The 16723-nt window shown below is 45.8% G+C and overlaps 1 protein-coding gene across 3 annotated transcripts in view; it reads left to right on the plus strand.

Moving 5' to 3' along the window:
* Positions 1–16723, plus strand: part of tmem38a (transmembrane protein 38A) — a 69979-nt gene that overhangs the window by 41333 nt on the left and 11923 nt on the right. For all 3 annotated transcript variants that reach the window (XM_086005023.1, XM_086005022.1, XM_086005024.1), the window contains 4 exons: positions 7089–7245; positions 14238–14422; positions 14787–14874; positions 15344–15461. In XM_086005023.1, coding sequence (XP_085861149.1) covers positions 7089–7245; positions 14238–14422; positions 14787–14874; positions 15344–15461 — 548 coding nt within the window. The remainder of the gene's footprint in view (positions 1–7088; positions 7246–14237; positions 14423–14786; positions 14875–15343; positions 15462–16723) is intronic.

The raw sequence follows: 16723 nt of genomic DNA on the forward strand, positions 1-16723 counted from the left end.
GGTGAAGGCATGGATGACAGGCGAGCAGAATGAGGACTTAGTGCTGATTAAGGCGCAGATGGTAGGGTATTGGGTGTGTTGCAATTTGTGGTGGTCAGAATTTGGGAGGCTCGTAAGAGAGCGTGTTGTAGTAATTGACTCTTGAGGTAACAAACGCGTGGAGATAGGCAATGTTGCAGAGGCAGAAACAATGTTGCTGGTGTCTAAGATGTGTGGTCTGACAGCCCAGGGTAAAAAATGACACTGAGGCTGTGCAATTGGGTTAAAACTGAGGAAGTTGCCAAAGTGAGAGGGATGGAGTTGGAGGCTAAAATGTAGGAGCCAAACAGGAAGGCTTCAGTTTTCCTGATGTTAAGTTGAAGCAGTTTCTTCCTGATCCAGGCCTTAATGTCAGCTAATCAGTTAGACAGCACAGTGGTGGTCGAAGAGTCAAGGCTGGTGACAGGGAGTTAGAGCAAATGTCATCAACATATATGTGAAAGTTGCCTCCATGCCTATGAATGATGTTGCCAAGGAGTAGCATGTAAATGAGGAAAAGAAGGGACCAAGGATAGAACCCTGGGGCACCCCAGAGGTGTCCATGTGGGAACAAGAGGAGAAACCACTATGAGATATATGTTGGAACAGGTAGGAGCGCAAACAAACTAGGGCAGTGCCACAGAGAAAGGCCAGAGATGGAGGAGGATAAAGTGTCAAACACTATGGCGAGGCCAATGGGGATGAGGTGGGATATTGCAGTGTGGTTGCAGTCACAAAAGATGTTTAGGAAGGATGTGAAGGCCTTAGAGAGGGTGCAGAAAAGCTTTACAAGAATGGTTCCAGGGATGAGGGACTTCAGTTATGTGGATAGACTGGAGAAGCTGGGGTTGTTCTCCTTAGAGCAGAGAAGGTTGAGAGGAGATTTGATAGAGGTGTTCAAAATCATGAAGGGTCTGGACAGAGTAGATAGAGAGAAACTGTTCCCATTGGTGGAACGGTCGAGAACCAGAGGACACAGATTTAAGGTGATTGGCAGGAGAACCAAAGGCGACGTGAAGAAAATCTTTTTTACACAGCGAGTGGTTATGATCTGGAATGCACTGCCTGAGAGAGTGGTGGAGGCAGATTCAATCGTGGCTTTCAAAAGGGAATTGGATAAGTACCTGAAAGAAAAAAAATTGCAGGGCTATGGGGAAAGGGCAGGGGAGTGGGACTAGCTGAAGGTGCTCTTGCAGAGAGCTGGCACGGGCTCGACAGGCCGAATTGACTCCTTCTGTGCTGTAACCATTCTATGATTCGAAAAGATATAATTCATGAATTTAACCAGGGCACTCTCAGAAACCAGATTCAAAGGTGTTATGAATGCTGGCAATCATTAAGGGTGGGGGAGGACATAGTCTGAAGCAAGGGACCACTGATAGCAAACATGGAGCTGAGCAAGGATAGTTGTGTGATAAAAAGTTGGGCTGGAGGGGAACAAGTGCACAGGAGATGCAGCTCATGTAGATCTGCCTGGTGAGGTTCTGAGGGAGATGCTGGTGGGGGTGGGGGCGTGGCGGAGGTAAATGCAAGGATATGGGAGTGCGGGGGTGGGTGGTGGAATAAGAGGGGGAGGAACAAACCATGTGAATCGTTTCAATCTTTGAGATGAAAAAATCATGGGCTCCTTGCATTGGTGTTGGAGGTGAAGATGGGGGAGCAGAAGAAGGGGTTCAGAGTAAACAGTGATATAACTAGGCATTCACCTTTGACCACATTAAATTGCATTCACAGCACCACAGGACAGAAAAGGTTTCCATCACACGCAATCCCCTTCAGAGGCACAAAAATCTGCAGGATAGAGGAACTACGTATTTGCATTGATTATATTATTACTCAAATGAACCCAACTACCACAGAGTGAAATTTGAAGTTGCTTTCACTCACAGCATCGTCTCAGTCTGTATATCTGAGTCGCTGATGCTTTATCATTTTTATTTACTCCTGATCATCCATTCATGTGAATTGTCTGCCAACTGCCTTTAACCCCAACAGCTAAATAAACTCACATAATTATTCTTTTTAAAGTTATTGGGGGAGAAATTCGTGTGTTTAGATGGCGCTAAAATGCCAGTCGGCGCTCTACTGCCAGCTGATGGCGGTTCCAGCGGCGCACGCCATTTCCGTCTTGTTGGTAGCGGTGCCGCTAAACTCGATCACCGGGGACGCAATGCTCACTTGACACCCAATCTCCCAATTTGGTTTTGGCCATTGCAATTACCGACTGGAGAAAGAAACGACAGGTAGTGGTGGCGTGCAGCAGCAGGAAGCCGGCTCCAGTGATGATATTTAAAGAGATTGTCACCAATCACTTGCACCGGACAGGGTTTTGCAGTTTGAGAGGCTCTGTGCTATTTCCTGCAACTGCAAGAGCCTTCTTTAGTTATTTCACGGTTAGTTGGTATCAGAGAATGTTCTGGCAAGTACAAAACTCCCTAATTATTTTTGACACTCAAACTACAACACTTGCTAAAAGTCATGGGGGGCTGTACTGGCAATTGACCTCGCCCTCCAAGATCTATGGCGGAGGCAGCGAGTTAGACGGGAACAGGTGAGCAGAGGGAGGAGGAGGGCCATCAGGGCTCACAACAAGAGGCCTTATCCACCTAGGATCTTCCAACAGCACTTCTCCTACCTTCAATTAAACAAGGAGCAGTGTATTAGGCGACTCCACTTCACCAAGGAGGTGGTTACCTCCTGCAACCAGACCAGGGTGACCACAGCTCTCCCAGTGGCAGTCAAGGTCACCGTGGCCCTCAATTTCTTCGCCAGCAGATCCTTCCAGTCTGCAGCAAGAGACATAGCTAACATCTCACAGTTCTCCAGCCATCGCTACATCCGGGAGGTCACCGAGGCTCTCTACACCAGGAGAAGGCACTACATTGGTTTCCCGATCACTAGAAAGAAGCAGGATGAGCCAGGATAGGGGGCTTCCCCACGGTGCAGGACACCATTGACAACACCCATGTGGCATTACGGGCACTGCATAACAATCCTGAGATCCTCTGTAACTGCAAAGGCTACCATTCACTTAATGTGCAGTTGGTGTGCGATCACACACAGTAAATCCTCAACGTCAATGCCCGCTATCCTGGCAGCAGCCATGATGCCTTCATCCTGCGCCAGTCCGGTGTGCCAGCACTTTTCCAGCCACCACGTTAAGCTCGAGGGTGGCTGCTCTCCACCTGGCTCATGACTCCATTCCGCAGCCCCAACATTCGTGCCCAGCACTCATATAATGAGAGCTATGCTGCCACCATGAACATCATCGAGCAGACCATCGGGGTGCTCAAGCAACGGTTCCGCTGCCTTGAACACTCTGGAGGAGCCCCCCAGTACTCGACTGAGCGGATGTCCCATTTTGTGGTGGTCTGCTGCATGCTGCACAACTTGGCCATCATGAGGGCCCAGCCCTTGCCACCAGGGATTGTGGGACCACCTCAGGCGGAGGAGGAGGAGGAAGAGGAGCAGGAGGGAGGGGGCGGGCAGACAATCGGCCTTCCGGACGGGCTGTCCATGACCGGCTCATCAGATTCACATGAATGAAACCCCAGATCCCCATTATTCACCACATCCCCATCATACCATCCCTGTTGCGGGCCATATCACAGTGTCCTCCTGGGACAAAGCTGAAATGAGAGACACCACAAAAGATTCCAAACACAATTAATAAATTTATCTATAATCATATCACACTTATTTACATGAATACTATTAACTAATCACCCTTGTGTAATCCCTTAGTGTCTTTTTTCATGTGCCCTTTCCTAACCTAATGCTCCTATGAAGTGCTCCCCCAGTGACTGCAGCACAGCTGGTGGAAGGCTGCTGAGTTTCCATACGGGAGACTTCAGAATGATTTTGCAGGATGACCTTGACTAGCTGAGGACCTAGAAGGCCTGGCTGTAGACTGCATCACCTCGGCATGTGCGGCAGCAATCTGGGCTGGTGGACTGACAGGCAGCAACAAGGGCAATGGAGGAGTGGCAGTGGTGGGAGTAAGAATGCTGTCATCGGAGAGGACAGCAGGTTCCTGCTCCACTGACCCACAGCTCCAACTCTCTCTCCTTTAAGATGCTCCTTAAAACCTACCTCTTTGAACAAATGTTAAGAACCAGTCTTAATATTTCCTTATACAATAGCAAAATACTGCGGATGCTGGAAATCTGAAATAACAATGGAAGCTGCGACATCGCTCATCATCACGTCTGGGTTGCCATGGTCTCGCTGGAGTGTACCATCATTTCCAGACTGGAAATCCTGGGCTCCATGCTCTGCGCAGAGCCTCGTGCAATGTTAGAGGCGGACTCCTCCACGCTCCTTGCCAATGCCGAGGGGCTCTCTGGCAGCCTTGCCATTGCACCCATCATTTCCGTGTGCATGCCCATCACTCTTCTTCTGAAGGCCTCCCCATTGAGGTCCTCAATCCGAGTCCTGTGCAGCAGAACTCGCGCACAAACTCGTCCTCTGGGGAGCTGGCCCCCGAGCTACCCTTTCCCCCTGGCTTCGCTGCAGCCCACTTGTGCCCGGTGCCTCACCCTGTGCCGATCCCGCTACTAAACTAGCCTCTAAAGAACGCGTAGTGCCAGTATCTGAGCTGGTGTCTGCGGGTGAGAGATGCAGTGATGTGGTGTGTTCTTCCTCCTCCTCTTCCACCCCCGCGTTCTCTGCGGTGCCCTCAGGGGCAGGCTGCTCAGGTGCTTGCTGATTATCTAAAAACAGAAAGGCACAAGAGTTGGGTTATGGTGAGGGGAGTGGGGTGGTGAAGCCAGAAATGCATGCATACAGCATGAGAGGCTTGAAAGTGGGAAAAAATTGTGGGCTGAGGGGAAAGTGGGATGTGAGAAGAAGAATTATGAATGAAGATGCCATTATTGTCTCTAAGTGGGGTCCACGTTGCCGGTGGTCACAGTGCCGACGACCTCGCACCCAATGATCTCCAGCACTCGACTCTCCAGTTGGCTCAGCTCTTCAATGTCGGCCTGGCTCCTGCGCCTGTCCGCTCCTGCTCCCAGTGATTGTGGGCGATCTTAGCCTGCAAGAGCAAGGGAAGTTCAGTTATGTGAAGAGATTAGAGAAGCTGGAATTGTTCTCCTTAGAGCAGAGAGGTTAAGGGAAGGCCTAATAGAGGCATTCAGAATTAAGGGGTTTTAATAGAGAAAGTAGGGAAAAACTACTTCCTCTGGCAATTGGGTCGGTAACCAGAGGACACAGATTTAAGATCATTGGCAAAAGAACTAGAGGGCAAATGAGGAGAAATTTCTTCACACAGGGGGTGTTAAGATCTGGAACACACTCGCTGAAAGGGTGGTGGAATCAGATTCCATCGGAACTTTTAAAAGATAATTTGCCGGGTTATGGGGAAAAAGCTGGGATGTGGGACTAAATTGGATAGCTCTTTCAAAGAGCCGGTACAGGCATGATGGGCTGAATGGCCTTCTTCTGTGGCTGGAATTTTTATCTGGAGACCTGCTGGGACCGAGGGTGTGGGTGCCCCGGTAGAGCGCGGGACCTGCACGCTGTGGAGTTTAATTCCACAGCATGCCAGTGACGTCACGGACAGGTTCCCCGCCCGGAAGTCAGCTTGGCTTGTCTTCCAGTCGGGCGGAGAACGCTGGACAAGAGGCCACAACCCCAGTAAGTGCAAGCCTCGACCCATGGTGGGGGTTCGCTCCCGGGGGGAGTCTGATCCTGGGGGGAGGGTCCAATCCCAGACCCGGGGTGGGGGGTCCAATCACTGACCCTGGGGTGGGGGTCCGATCCCTGATCTCGGGGGCAGGGGGGCGGGCGAGGGAGCCTGGGGGACCGGGGGGGAAGCACTCCTGCTCCTCCTAGTCCACAAGGATTGGCCCCCGAGACAGTGCTCATCTCGCTGCAGCTGCCGGGATTCCCGAGGCTCGGGAACTCCAGCCGGCGGCAGTTAAACCTGCAAAGCAGGTTAAATCCTAGGCTGCCGGCCTCATTATCATATTTAAAGTGCCAACCTACCTCCTGGGATCAGGTTGGCAAGCCTGCCCCGCCCCCCGTCCCGACTCAGTTAAAACCGGAAGTAGGTGGGTTAGGGTCGGGATTCAAGTTTTTAACACTTTAACCTCCCACCTGACCTTAACCCACCCATTTTTGGGGGTTAAAATTCCCCACTATAATTCTATCACACAAGGCAACCCATGAGGACTGGATTGGCTACTATCTGCAATGAAGAGGTCATGTGGCCAATTTGAAGTACTGAAACTGAAAGAGGATGTTTGGAACTGACTTGGGTGTGAAATGGGGTAGGGGAGGGGAATAAATGTGAAAGTGTTGGCAGTGTTTTGGAACCCCAAAGGGCTGTGCACAGCTCCAGGGAGCAGTGAAATACAGCTTCACACTTGTGGTCCCCTTCTGAATTTCCAATCTCAGCTATGGCTTTAGGTCCTGAATGGAGGAAATGGGGAACAGACAGTCATATCTAGCCGTTAGCAGTAGCTCAGTGGTTGTACTCTCGCCTCTGAGTCAAAATGTTGACGGTTCAAGTCCCACTCCAGAGACTTGAGCACAAACTCCAGGGAAGTGCTGCACTGTCATGTTTCGGATAAGTTGTTAACCCTGTCTGCCCTCTCAGATGGATGTAAAAGATCCCATGGTACTACTTCGAAGAAGAACAGGGGAATTCTCCCCAGTGTCCTGGCCAATATTTATCCCTGAACCAACATCACTAAAAAAAGATTATCTGGTCATTATCACATTGCTGTTTCTAGCAGTTTGCTGTGTGCAAATTGGCTGCTACATTACAACAGTGACTACACTTCAAACCGACTATATTGGCTGTAAAGTTCTCTGGGATGTCCTAAGGTCGTGAGAGGAACTGTATAAATGCAAGTCTTTCTTTCTTTCTTAACTCTCGCACTAGCAATTTCAGGATGGCATCGGAAGAAGCAGGGAACAAATTGCTTGCCCTTTCGGCTGCAAATGATGTGTGGTGTGGTGGAGACCCAGACAACAGAAGATAAAGGGGTGTCTCACCTTCAATGGCAGTTGTAAAAGGGTAAATGACAAGTACAAATGGCTGATTGGCATGGTTTTTTTTCCAGGATCAGTGGATGTGTCCCGTCGTAATCCAATTGCCTCATGGTTTTGCGCAATGCTTTACTGCTTTGCCAGTTATATAATGGCTGATGTACTGCTTGGAGAATCGCCCCTCCATTATTTTAACAACACTTCTCACATCTTGCTGGCAACAGCTGTTTGGTGAGTGGACATAGATTTTATTATTCAGAGAATTCACTTTGTTAAAATATTAGATATTATTTTTGCTGTGAGTGTGATAAGCTCCTAGTTGATAGTCAGATGAGTCCATGAGGGTGCTAGGCTACATTTACAGGACAATTCACTATAAAACAAATCATACCATATTATCCTTGTACAAGACTGTGGTTAGGCCCCAGTTATAGAATACTGTGTCCTGGTAGGTGATATTGAGGAAAGGCTGCAGAGGAGAGCCACAAGATTAATTCCATGTTTAAAGCATCTTAGTTATCCAGATAGGCTCAAAGAGATGGGTGTCTATACTTTAGAAAAGCATAGATTTAGGGATAATTTGATCAAGGTTTATAAGATTATGACGGGACTAGAATATGTTTGTGTAGACCAATTGTTTCAACTGAATAGGTTAGGGAGGACCAAGTTATGTAAGGGCAGAAGTAGGTTAGATGTCAGGAGGTTCTTCTTTTCCCAGAGAATAGTGGACCTGTAGAACAGGTTGCCGGCTCATGTGGTGAACGCTGATTTTTGAATTTCTTCAAGTGAGACCTGTTTCTAGTTTCTAGAGCTCACCTGGTACATTAATCAGGGCCAGGGTGGTCTCCTGGACTAGTTTCGATCACCTGAGGGAATGGAGAAGAATTTTCCAGATATTTTCCCCTCCTAATTGGCTGGGGTTTTTATCTGTTTTTTTGTATCTTCCAGGAGATTATATGGCTCAGGGCAGGGTGGGGTGTGTATGTATTGTGATGTATAAGGCATCACAGCTGTAAGGGACAGGCTGAATGGACAAGTAGGTCTTGTCCTGTCTGTCATTTTTCATATGTTCAGATGAATTCCAATCACATTTTGGGATCATTTGACCATTTTCCCACAGAAAGGATTTGAAAAAAGGTTGTTGTGTTTTAAAGCATAATGTATTCAAGTAAGTTTAAAAAAAGAGCTCTGCGATAATAGGTAATTAAGATGCCAACGAGCTAGTAATTTGTTAGCTTGTCTTGGTAAATGATAAACAACTCACACCCATTGTATTGGAGAGTTGCTAATCCCGGGCGCTCGGCAAGTGAACAGCAAGAGATAGAGCACAGAGACGGACATAGGCAGAGGGAGGGTTTTGAAACAGGCTATTGCTCTTATGGTCAGGTTTTTAATGAGATAGCTGTGAAGCAATGAGACCCAACAAAAGGCTGAAAGAAGGATACAATGCTGGGTAGATGTTTAAGTCAAGCAAGATGATCCACTGATATATGGGGATATAAGAGGAAGCTAGATAAGTACACAAGGGAGAAAGGAATAGAAGGATATGTTGATAGAGTGAAATGGAGTAGGGTGGGAGGAGGCTCGTGTGGAGCATAAACACCGGCATAGACCTGTTGGGCCGAATGGTCGGTTTCTGTGCTGTAAAATTCCATGTAATTCTATATAATGAGAAAGCGTAGCGTATTCATAATTGTTCTATTATTTCATAATTATAAGTTATACTAATGGAATTAAAAGAATCTGATCACAACGGCTACTCTGTATGTTCACTCACTGTCAAATAAAGCAGCTTAACAATTTTATCAAGCCTCAACTTACCAAGTGTTTCTGTGGTCCACCTTCAGAGATTGAAGAAGTACATGTACAAAAGACACAGGGTCACAAGGGGGTACTATTGTTACACCCCACCCCCCCGGTTACATTATTTTGCAAGTAAATATAGGGCAATGTGTGTCAATTCCTATAAAAGATGTTCAGACCACTTATGGGTGTGGCTGATTTCCCCTTCCTAACACTGGATGCTGAGGCGTTGTCAATGCTATTAAAACTAGGGATTGGAATCTGGACTTTCCTGATTTGTATTGCTCATTGACACACCACACCACACCACATAGTACATATATTTACTGGGTCACTAAAAGATATGGATCATAAGCATAACTGTTTACACATATAGTTAGACTAATTTACAAATTAATATCTGTTACATGTTAGCTAAGGATATGACCAAGCCACTGTGTAACTTGGGGCCACACAGTAAAGCCTGTCTTATTTAACTGCAGGATCTGTAATGGAGTCTATTGGATGTGGAGAGATTGTATCCTTTATCTAAACTAAAATGCTAATGTATGCAGGGAAGGACTGACCAACATTAGACTGCCTCCCACTCCAACTATTAGACTTCGGACCCATTTGTTTATAGAATCTTACAACACAGAAGGAGGCCATTCCGCCCATCGTGCCTGTGCCTGCTCTCTGAAAGAGCTCTCCAATTAGTCCCACACTCCTGCTCTTTCCTCATAGCCCTGCAATTTTTTCCTTTTCAAGTATTTATCCAATCCCCTTTTGAAAGTTACTATTGAATCTGCTTTCACCAGCCTTTCAGGCAGTGCATTCCAGATAACAACTCGCTGCGGAATAAATTCTCCTCATGACTCCCTTATGCTAATTATCTTTAATCTGTGTCCTCTGGTTAACAACCCTTCTGTCAGTGGAAACAGTTTCTCCCTATCTACTCTATCAAAACCTTTCATAATTTTGATCACCTCTATTAAATCTCCCCTTAGCCCTCTCTGCTCTAAGGAGAACAACTGTGCAACATTCACCCAAAGGGATTTTCAGTTGTATCAGATGTATCCCACACTTTGTTTCATTTCCAATGAATTAAGATTTGGAAGAAATTGATAAAGAAAGGGAAAATAGAAAATGAAAGTAAACTAGCGGGAGACATAAAAACAGACTGTAAAAGCTTCTATAGGTATGTAAAAAGGAAAAGATTAGCAAAAGTAAACGTGGATCCCATACAGGCTGAGACAGGAGAAATTATAATGGGGAATAAGGAAATGGCAGAGAAATTAAACACATACTTTGGGCTGGATTTTCTCAATGGGAAGCTTTTGGAGGCGAGACTGCTGCTTGCCAGCTTTCAATCCCGCCTCCATCAGCTTCTGGCCAACCAGTGGGATATTCCCCTGATTGACCTTGTTAAGCCCGCCCAGCGGGCTCAGCAGGCCAATTAGGGGGAAGTCAGTGACAGAGCACGTCAACATATGACGTGTCATCTGTCAAAAACTTTTGAAAGAAGAAATGTCATCGTTTGACAGCTCTGTGAAGCTGTCAAACACTGACATCCTGTGTACCTTTCAACTTTGCAGAAATCAGCTGGCTGTTGGGTCAGAGGGTCCAACAGCCAGTCTGTGATCTCTACAATGGAGATGTCGGGGACTACGGCTCCACAGCGGCTGAAGGCTGTAGGTAGTAACAAAGGTAAGTTAACATTTTCTAACACTTTACACTCACCTCACATACTTACCACTCCACACTTGCATCCATCACTCACCTCTACATCATACTTTCAGACCCCTCCGACCCTCGCAGACCTCCTCTTCGCCTCCTACACCCTGGCAGGGTTCCCCCAGGTCGGGATGCCCGCACTTCAGCGCCAAAAATGGGGATAATCCTATTTTCTGCCTGTTAACTACCTGTTAACAGACAGTTAATAGGCTTTAATCCCTTCCCGCCTCCAAGGAGACGGGACCCGGGGCCGGGCAGCTTCCCACCTCCTGGCAAGAGGGCACAGAGGCGGGTTGGGGGCAGGTTTGCCATCCGCCCCCAAATTCTGCAACTTTCCCGGCAGTCTCGCCTCTATACCCACCACCTCGGGGCTGAGAAAATCCAGCCCTTTGTGTCTGTCTTCACGGAAGAAGTTGCAAAAACCTCCTGGAAATAGTGGAAAACCAAGGGTCTAGCGAAAATGAGGAACTGAAAGAAATTAGTATTAGTAAAAAAATAGTACTGGAGAAATTAATAGGACTGAAAGCCGATAAATCCCCTGGACCTGATGTCCTACATCCTAGGGATTTAAAAGAGGTGGCTATAGAGACAGCGGATGCATTGGTTGCCATCTTCCAAAATTCCATAGATTCTAGAACGGTTCCTGCGGATTAGAAGGTAGCAAATGTAACCCCACTATTTAAGAAAGGAGGGGGAGAGAAAACGGCGAACTACAGACCAGTTAGCCTGACACCAGATAAATCTGTTAGAGTTTTTGAGGTTGTAACTAGCAGAATAGATAAAGGGGAACCAGTGGATGTGGTGTATTTAGATTTTCAGAAGGCATTCGATAAGGCGCCATACAAGAGGTTATTAAACAAAATTAGGGCTCATGGGATTGGGGGTAATATACTAGCATGGATTGAGGATTGGTTAACGGACAGAAAACAGAGAGTAGGAGTAAATGGGTCATTTTCGGGTTGGCAGGTTGTAACTAGTGGGGTAGCGCAAAAATCAGTGCTTGGGCCTCAGCTATTCACAATCTATGTCAATGATTTGGATGAGGGGCCCAAATGTAATATAACCATGTTTGCTGATCATACAAAGCTAATGTAAGTTGTGAGGAGGATACAAAGAGGCTTCAAGGGGATATAGACAGGCTAAGTAAGTGGGCAAGAACATGGCAAATGGAATATAATGTGGAGAAATGTGAAGTTATCCACTTTGGTAGGAAAAATAGAAAAGCAGAGTATTTTTTAAATAGTGAGAGATTGGGAAATGTTGATGTTCAGGGGAACCTGGGTGTCCTTGTACATGAATCACTGAAAGTTAACATGCAGGTACAGCAAGCAATTAGGAAAGCAAATGGTATGTTGGCCTTTATTACAAGAGGATTGGAGTATAAGAATAAAGATGTCTAACTGCAATTATATAGAGCCCTGGGGAGACCAAACCTGGAGTATTGTGTACAGTTTTGGTCTCCTTACCTAAGGAAGGCTATACTTACCATAGAGGGAGTGCAACGAAGATTCACCAGACTGATTCCTGGGATGGGGGGATTGTCCTATGAGGAGAGATTGAGTAGGCTAGGCCTATATTCTCTAGAGTTTAGAAGAATGAGAGGAGATCTCATTGAAACAAAGACAATTCTTACAGCACTTAACAGGGTAGATGCAGGGAGGATGTTTCCCCTGGCTGGGGAGTCTAGAACCAGGGGTCACAGTCTCAGAATAAGGGGTCAGCCATTTAGGACTGAGATGAGGAGAAATGTCTTCACTCAGAGGGTGGTGAATCTTTGGAATTCTCTACCCCAGAGGGCTGTGGAGGCTCAGTAGTTGAGTATATTCAAGACAGAGATCGATAGATTTTTGGATATTAAGGGAATCAAGGGATATGGGGATAGTGCAGGAAAGTGGAGATGAGGTAGAAGATCAGCCATGATCTTATTGAATGGTGGAGCAAGCTCGAGGGGCCGAATAGCCTACTCCTGCTCCTATTTCTTATGTTCTTAAACGCAATAGATTTGTGCTAATAACAGTCACAACTTACCAAGATCTGGGAACAACAAACAAAAATGGATTGCAAAAGAATTGAAATTCTTAGTGTTGGCGATTTTTGCTAATGGTGATTCACTTTATTTCATTAACAAATAGTGGCCGTCACTGGGAGGCATTGATCAGAGAAAGGGGAACATGGTTCCCTCTAGACTGCATTTATACCAGTTTCAAACGTGAAAGGGCTGCGTTCCAGCGTATTGTGCCATGTGCTGCCCATATGTCTCCTTGAGTTCAACAATTTCAGATAATTATCCCTGCCCCCATTTTTCATGCAGTATGATTTTTGCCATTCCCATTTGCAACATTTTATCTTTCCTGCCTCTTACAAAAGTACAGGATGTTCTTTCTATTCCTTCCTCCCCTCCTAACCCCCTCACCCTGTCTCTGCACCTGCTTAATATCTGTTACATCTCCAGCTTTTTCCAGTTCTGATGAAGGGTCCCAGACCTGAAACGTTAACTCTGTTTCTCTCTCCACAGATGCTGCCTGGCCTGCTGAGTATTTCCAGCATTTTCTGTTGTTATTTCAGATTTCCAGCATCCGCAGTATTTTGCAATTATATTTATGTTTATATAGCGCCTGTTACGACTTCAGGACGTCCCAAAGCGTTTTACAGCTACTGAAGTACTTTTGCGGCATAGTCACTATTGTAATGTAGAAAAACACGGCAGCCAGTTTGCACACAGCAAGGTTCTACAAACAGCAATGAGATAATGACCAGATCATTTGCTTTTTAGTGATATTAGTTGAGGGATAAATATTGGCCAGGACATTGGAGAGAACTCTCCTGCTCTTCCTCAAAATACATGCACCCGAGGGCAGATGGGGCGGGGCCTTGGTTTTCTGTCACATCCGAAAGATGGTACCTCCAACAGTGCAGCGCTCCCTCAGAAATGCACTGGAGTGTCAGCCTGGATTTTGTGCTCAAGTCTCTAGGGGTGAGACTTGAACCCACAACCTTATGACTCAGAGGTGAGAGTGCTACCACTTAGCCACAGCTGACACATTTTGGGCTCACCTTTTTAGATTCCTCCCTTCCCGCACACCCTCCTGGACCAACAGGACATAAGTGGTGGTCCTCCACCGAGGCCTCTACTAATGCTACTTTGTAATCAGGTGGTAAAAGCTGTCTGACATAAATCGTGCCATTTATGTAGAAAGGACTTACAAAATATACTGGGTGGCCTGCTGATGGCGCTGTCCAGGGAGAGTATAAATACTCGGGCACGGGCCCAGCTTGCTCAGGGACATTTTGTAAACAGGAACTAGTGAAGGATAACTAGACTTCCATGTTGTGAAACAGTCGATTAAAGCCTTGTTTAATACTCTGACCAAGTGCCTAGTAGTTTTCTTACGTCACTGTCTGACTGTTATCTAAGTTCCCTTACCCTTTTGCTTTTTTCCTCCATCTGAAGATTCCTCCATTTAGGATCTCCTCATTTGCCCGATGAGTTTCAGAGTCCCACAGAGGCATGAGCTTGAACCTGTGTCCTACTGCTCCATGGCGCTGTAGGGGGAAAAAATCATCAAAGTAAATCATATTAAAAACATACATTTGGTGAAACTAATGTTGGTTTTACACTGCACCTAATCAATGGGTTTTAGCTGCTAATATTGAAAGTTCGTGAACATTCATTACTAACACAAACTGAACCCATGCTTTCCACTTAGGTACCTCATCTTTTATTGCCCATTGAACCTTTTCTACAAATGTGTGGCCTTCATGCCTGTGAAGTTGGTCCTCACTGCTATGAAAGAGGTGGTGCGGGTCCACAAAATTAGTGTGGGCATTGTCCATGCTCACCACGCCTATCACCATGGATGGATCATCATGGCTTTGGTTGGATGGGCCAAAGGTAAGTAGCCTTTTATCTCTTTATTTTTGAGATGTTAAACTAGGTGTAATATTGCTAAATATTCATTTTGTGTTAACCAGCCCACCCTTCCTGCATCTGAGCAATTGGACATCCCATGAGAGCCACAGCCTGCCTTCCCAGCTGCCTTCCCCCCCAGCAAGATTTATTTGCTTGTGATGGAGCCCGAAATGGGATTGGTATTGGCATTGGGGCTGGTGTTGGTTTGAAAAAAAGTGCCATTTTGTAGTGTGGAAATCGCAGTCTGTAAAGAGAGAAAATCAGTTGTACAGTCAACTCAAAAAAACAACACAGAGCCACCTGGAATATTAACTAGTGGTGGTCATTTTTATTTTGTTCCCTACAGGTGCTGGAGTTGCATTGATCTCCAACTTTGAGCAGCTAATTCGTGGAGTCTGGAAGCCAGAATCAAATGAGTTGCTCAACATGTCCTTGTAAGTGAAAATGGCAGCACACTGGGGGTGAAATTCGTGTTGGGCGGCAGCAGAAATGGGCGATAGCGAATCGGCAGCCCGTTTTACACCCTGCCCCATTTTGGAAAAGAAAATGGGGCAGAGTATAAAGTGGGCTGCCAATTTGCTGTTGTGCGCTGTTGCTCAAGATTAATTTAACCTCCCTCCCCCAGTATTTCTGGGGTGGGGGACTTAATGATTAAATCTTTGATTACTGTGACACTGGGAACGGAAGAGTTATGAAGAGCATCGCTGATAAGCTGGTGTCATAAACCTCCTGGTGGAACCTGAAAGCAAGCAACCTATTCTGTCCTTTTCAGCCATAAGAGTGGCTTGGGTCCAGGAGACCGAGACCGCATCAAAACCTCACCAAAAAAATTACTAATAAAGAATTAGGAATATTGCACAGACGGTGAAGCTAACTGTACAATTTTATTATGTCCTCTCACAGCCCGACAAAAGCTAGTCTGGTTGGAGCAGTTATCTTCACCCTACAGCAGGCCCGCTGGCTGCCCATATCCAAACACAACATCGTCTTCCTGTTCACCCTCTTCATGGTTGTTACGAAGGTAAATAAATCTTTACAATTCATAGAAATAAAGGTACGTTTTATGAGTGTGACACGCCAGGCATTGCCTTGAAGCACTTTTTGCTAATCATTTAGATGTGTTGGTAAGTGGATGCCTGAGAATGCTGGTGGCACTTCCAACCTAAAGGATCATGAGGGGCTGAAATGTTGAAACTCAGCCTTGATTGTTATTCAAAGCTTTTTGTCTTTGTTTTGGTGTTCTTTAACTGTTGTGTATCAAGACATGTGGCTGGACCAATATGTAAAAACAGAGCCCTCCATTTCTCGGATGCAGAAGAAGGAGGGTGAGACAAGTCCAACTTTGGAGGAGTGAAACCTCCCTTGTAATTGTGTAGACTTTGGGCTGATTAATTTATTGCATTCTTCCTACTGATGGAGGAAACATGGCCGTGATATGTGACACATGAAAGGGAACAGACTGTCAATTTCTTTAAATGCTGATGAGGTCTGCCTAATGCCCAAGGACAATGCGAGATTCACACGGCACTTTTCACATGTAACAGTATCATGAACGGTATAAATTGTTTTGTTACTTATATTTCACAAAGCATTTTGGTGAAACACAGAATAGTTTTGCACTGGTGAAAAATATGTTACCATACATTGGATTTGGAGGGGAGGACGCCCAAAATTGTTATTCATCAGTAACGTTACTGTTTTTATACATTATTATCTGGAAACGTTCATGGTTAAATTCTGAGCATGGCAACAACTGCAAGGCCACATGGTATAGGAATGACATTTAAGGTGAGAAGAAAATAAGTTGGTTAAGCACAAGTCAGTGTTCAAAAGAATGTTTTCCTGTTATTTGTTGTGTGTGTTAGATTCGAATTCGGAGAAACTCTAGACTGAGACGGAATTGAGAATAAAATAAAAGTTTTATTAGTAAATAGCTAAAAAGCTTGTGCACAAGGGAGAGAGGCTGATTTCCCCAGAATCGAACCTTTCCTCTCAACGAAATACAATCTACAAGCCTTGATATACCTTTCGATAGGTACCGCCCATTAGGTTGCAAAAGTAGGCGTACACATACAAACAGCGTCACTACCATCACTCCCTTATTGGTTGGCGTGATTAGTCCCTCAATGTCGGGAGCCGCCCTGAAGTGTTCTGACATACAGCATAACAGTTTCTAGCTTCTGTGAGCAAGGTCGCTTAATTCTTGAGATGATAAACAATGTCCGCTTTTGGTTGCGAGCAGACATTACAAAGGAAGATAAGGTGTTTGAGGCAGAGATAGAA

Source organism: Somniosus microcephalus, chromosome 13 (assembly GCF_052327205.1).
Source record: "Somniosus microcephalus isolate GS21.2 chromosome 13, FLI_Smic_1.0, whole genome shotgun sequence".
NCBI classification, from domain to species: Eukaryota; Metazoa; Chordata; class Chondrichthyes; order Squaliformes; family Somniosidae; genus Somniosus; species Somniosus microcephalus.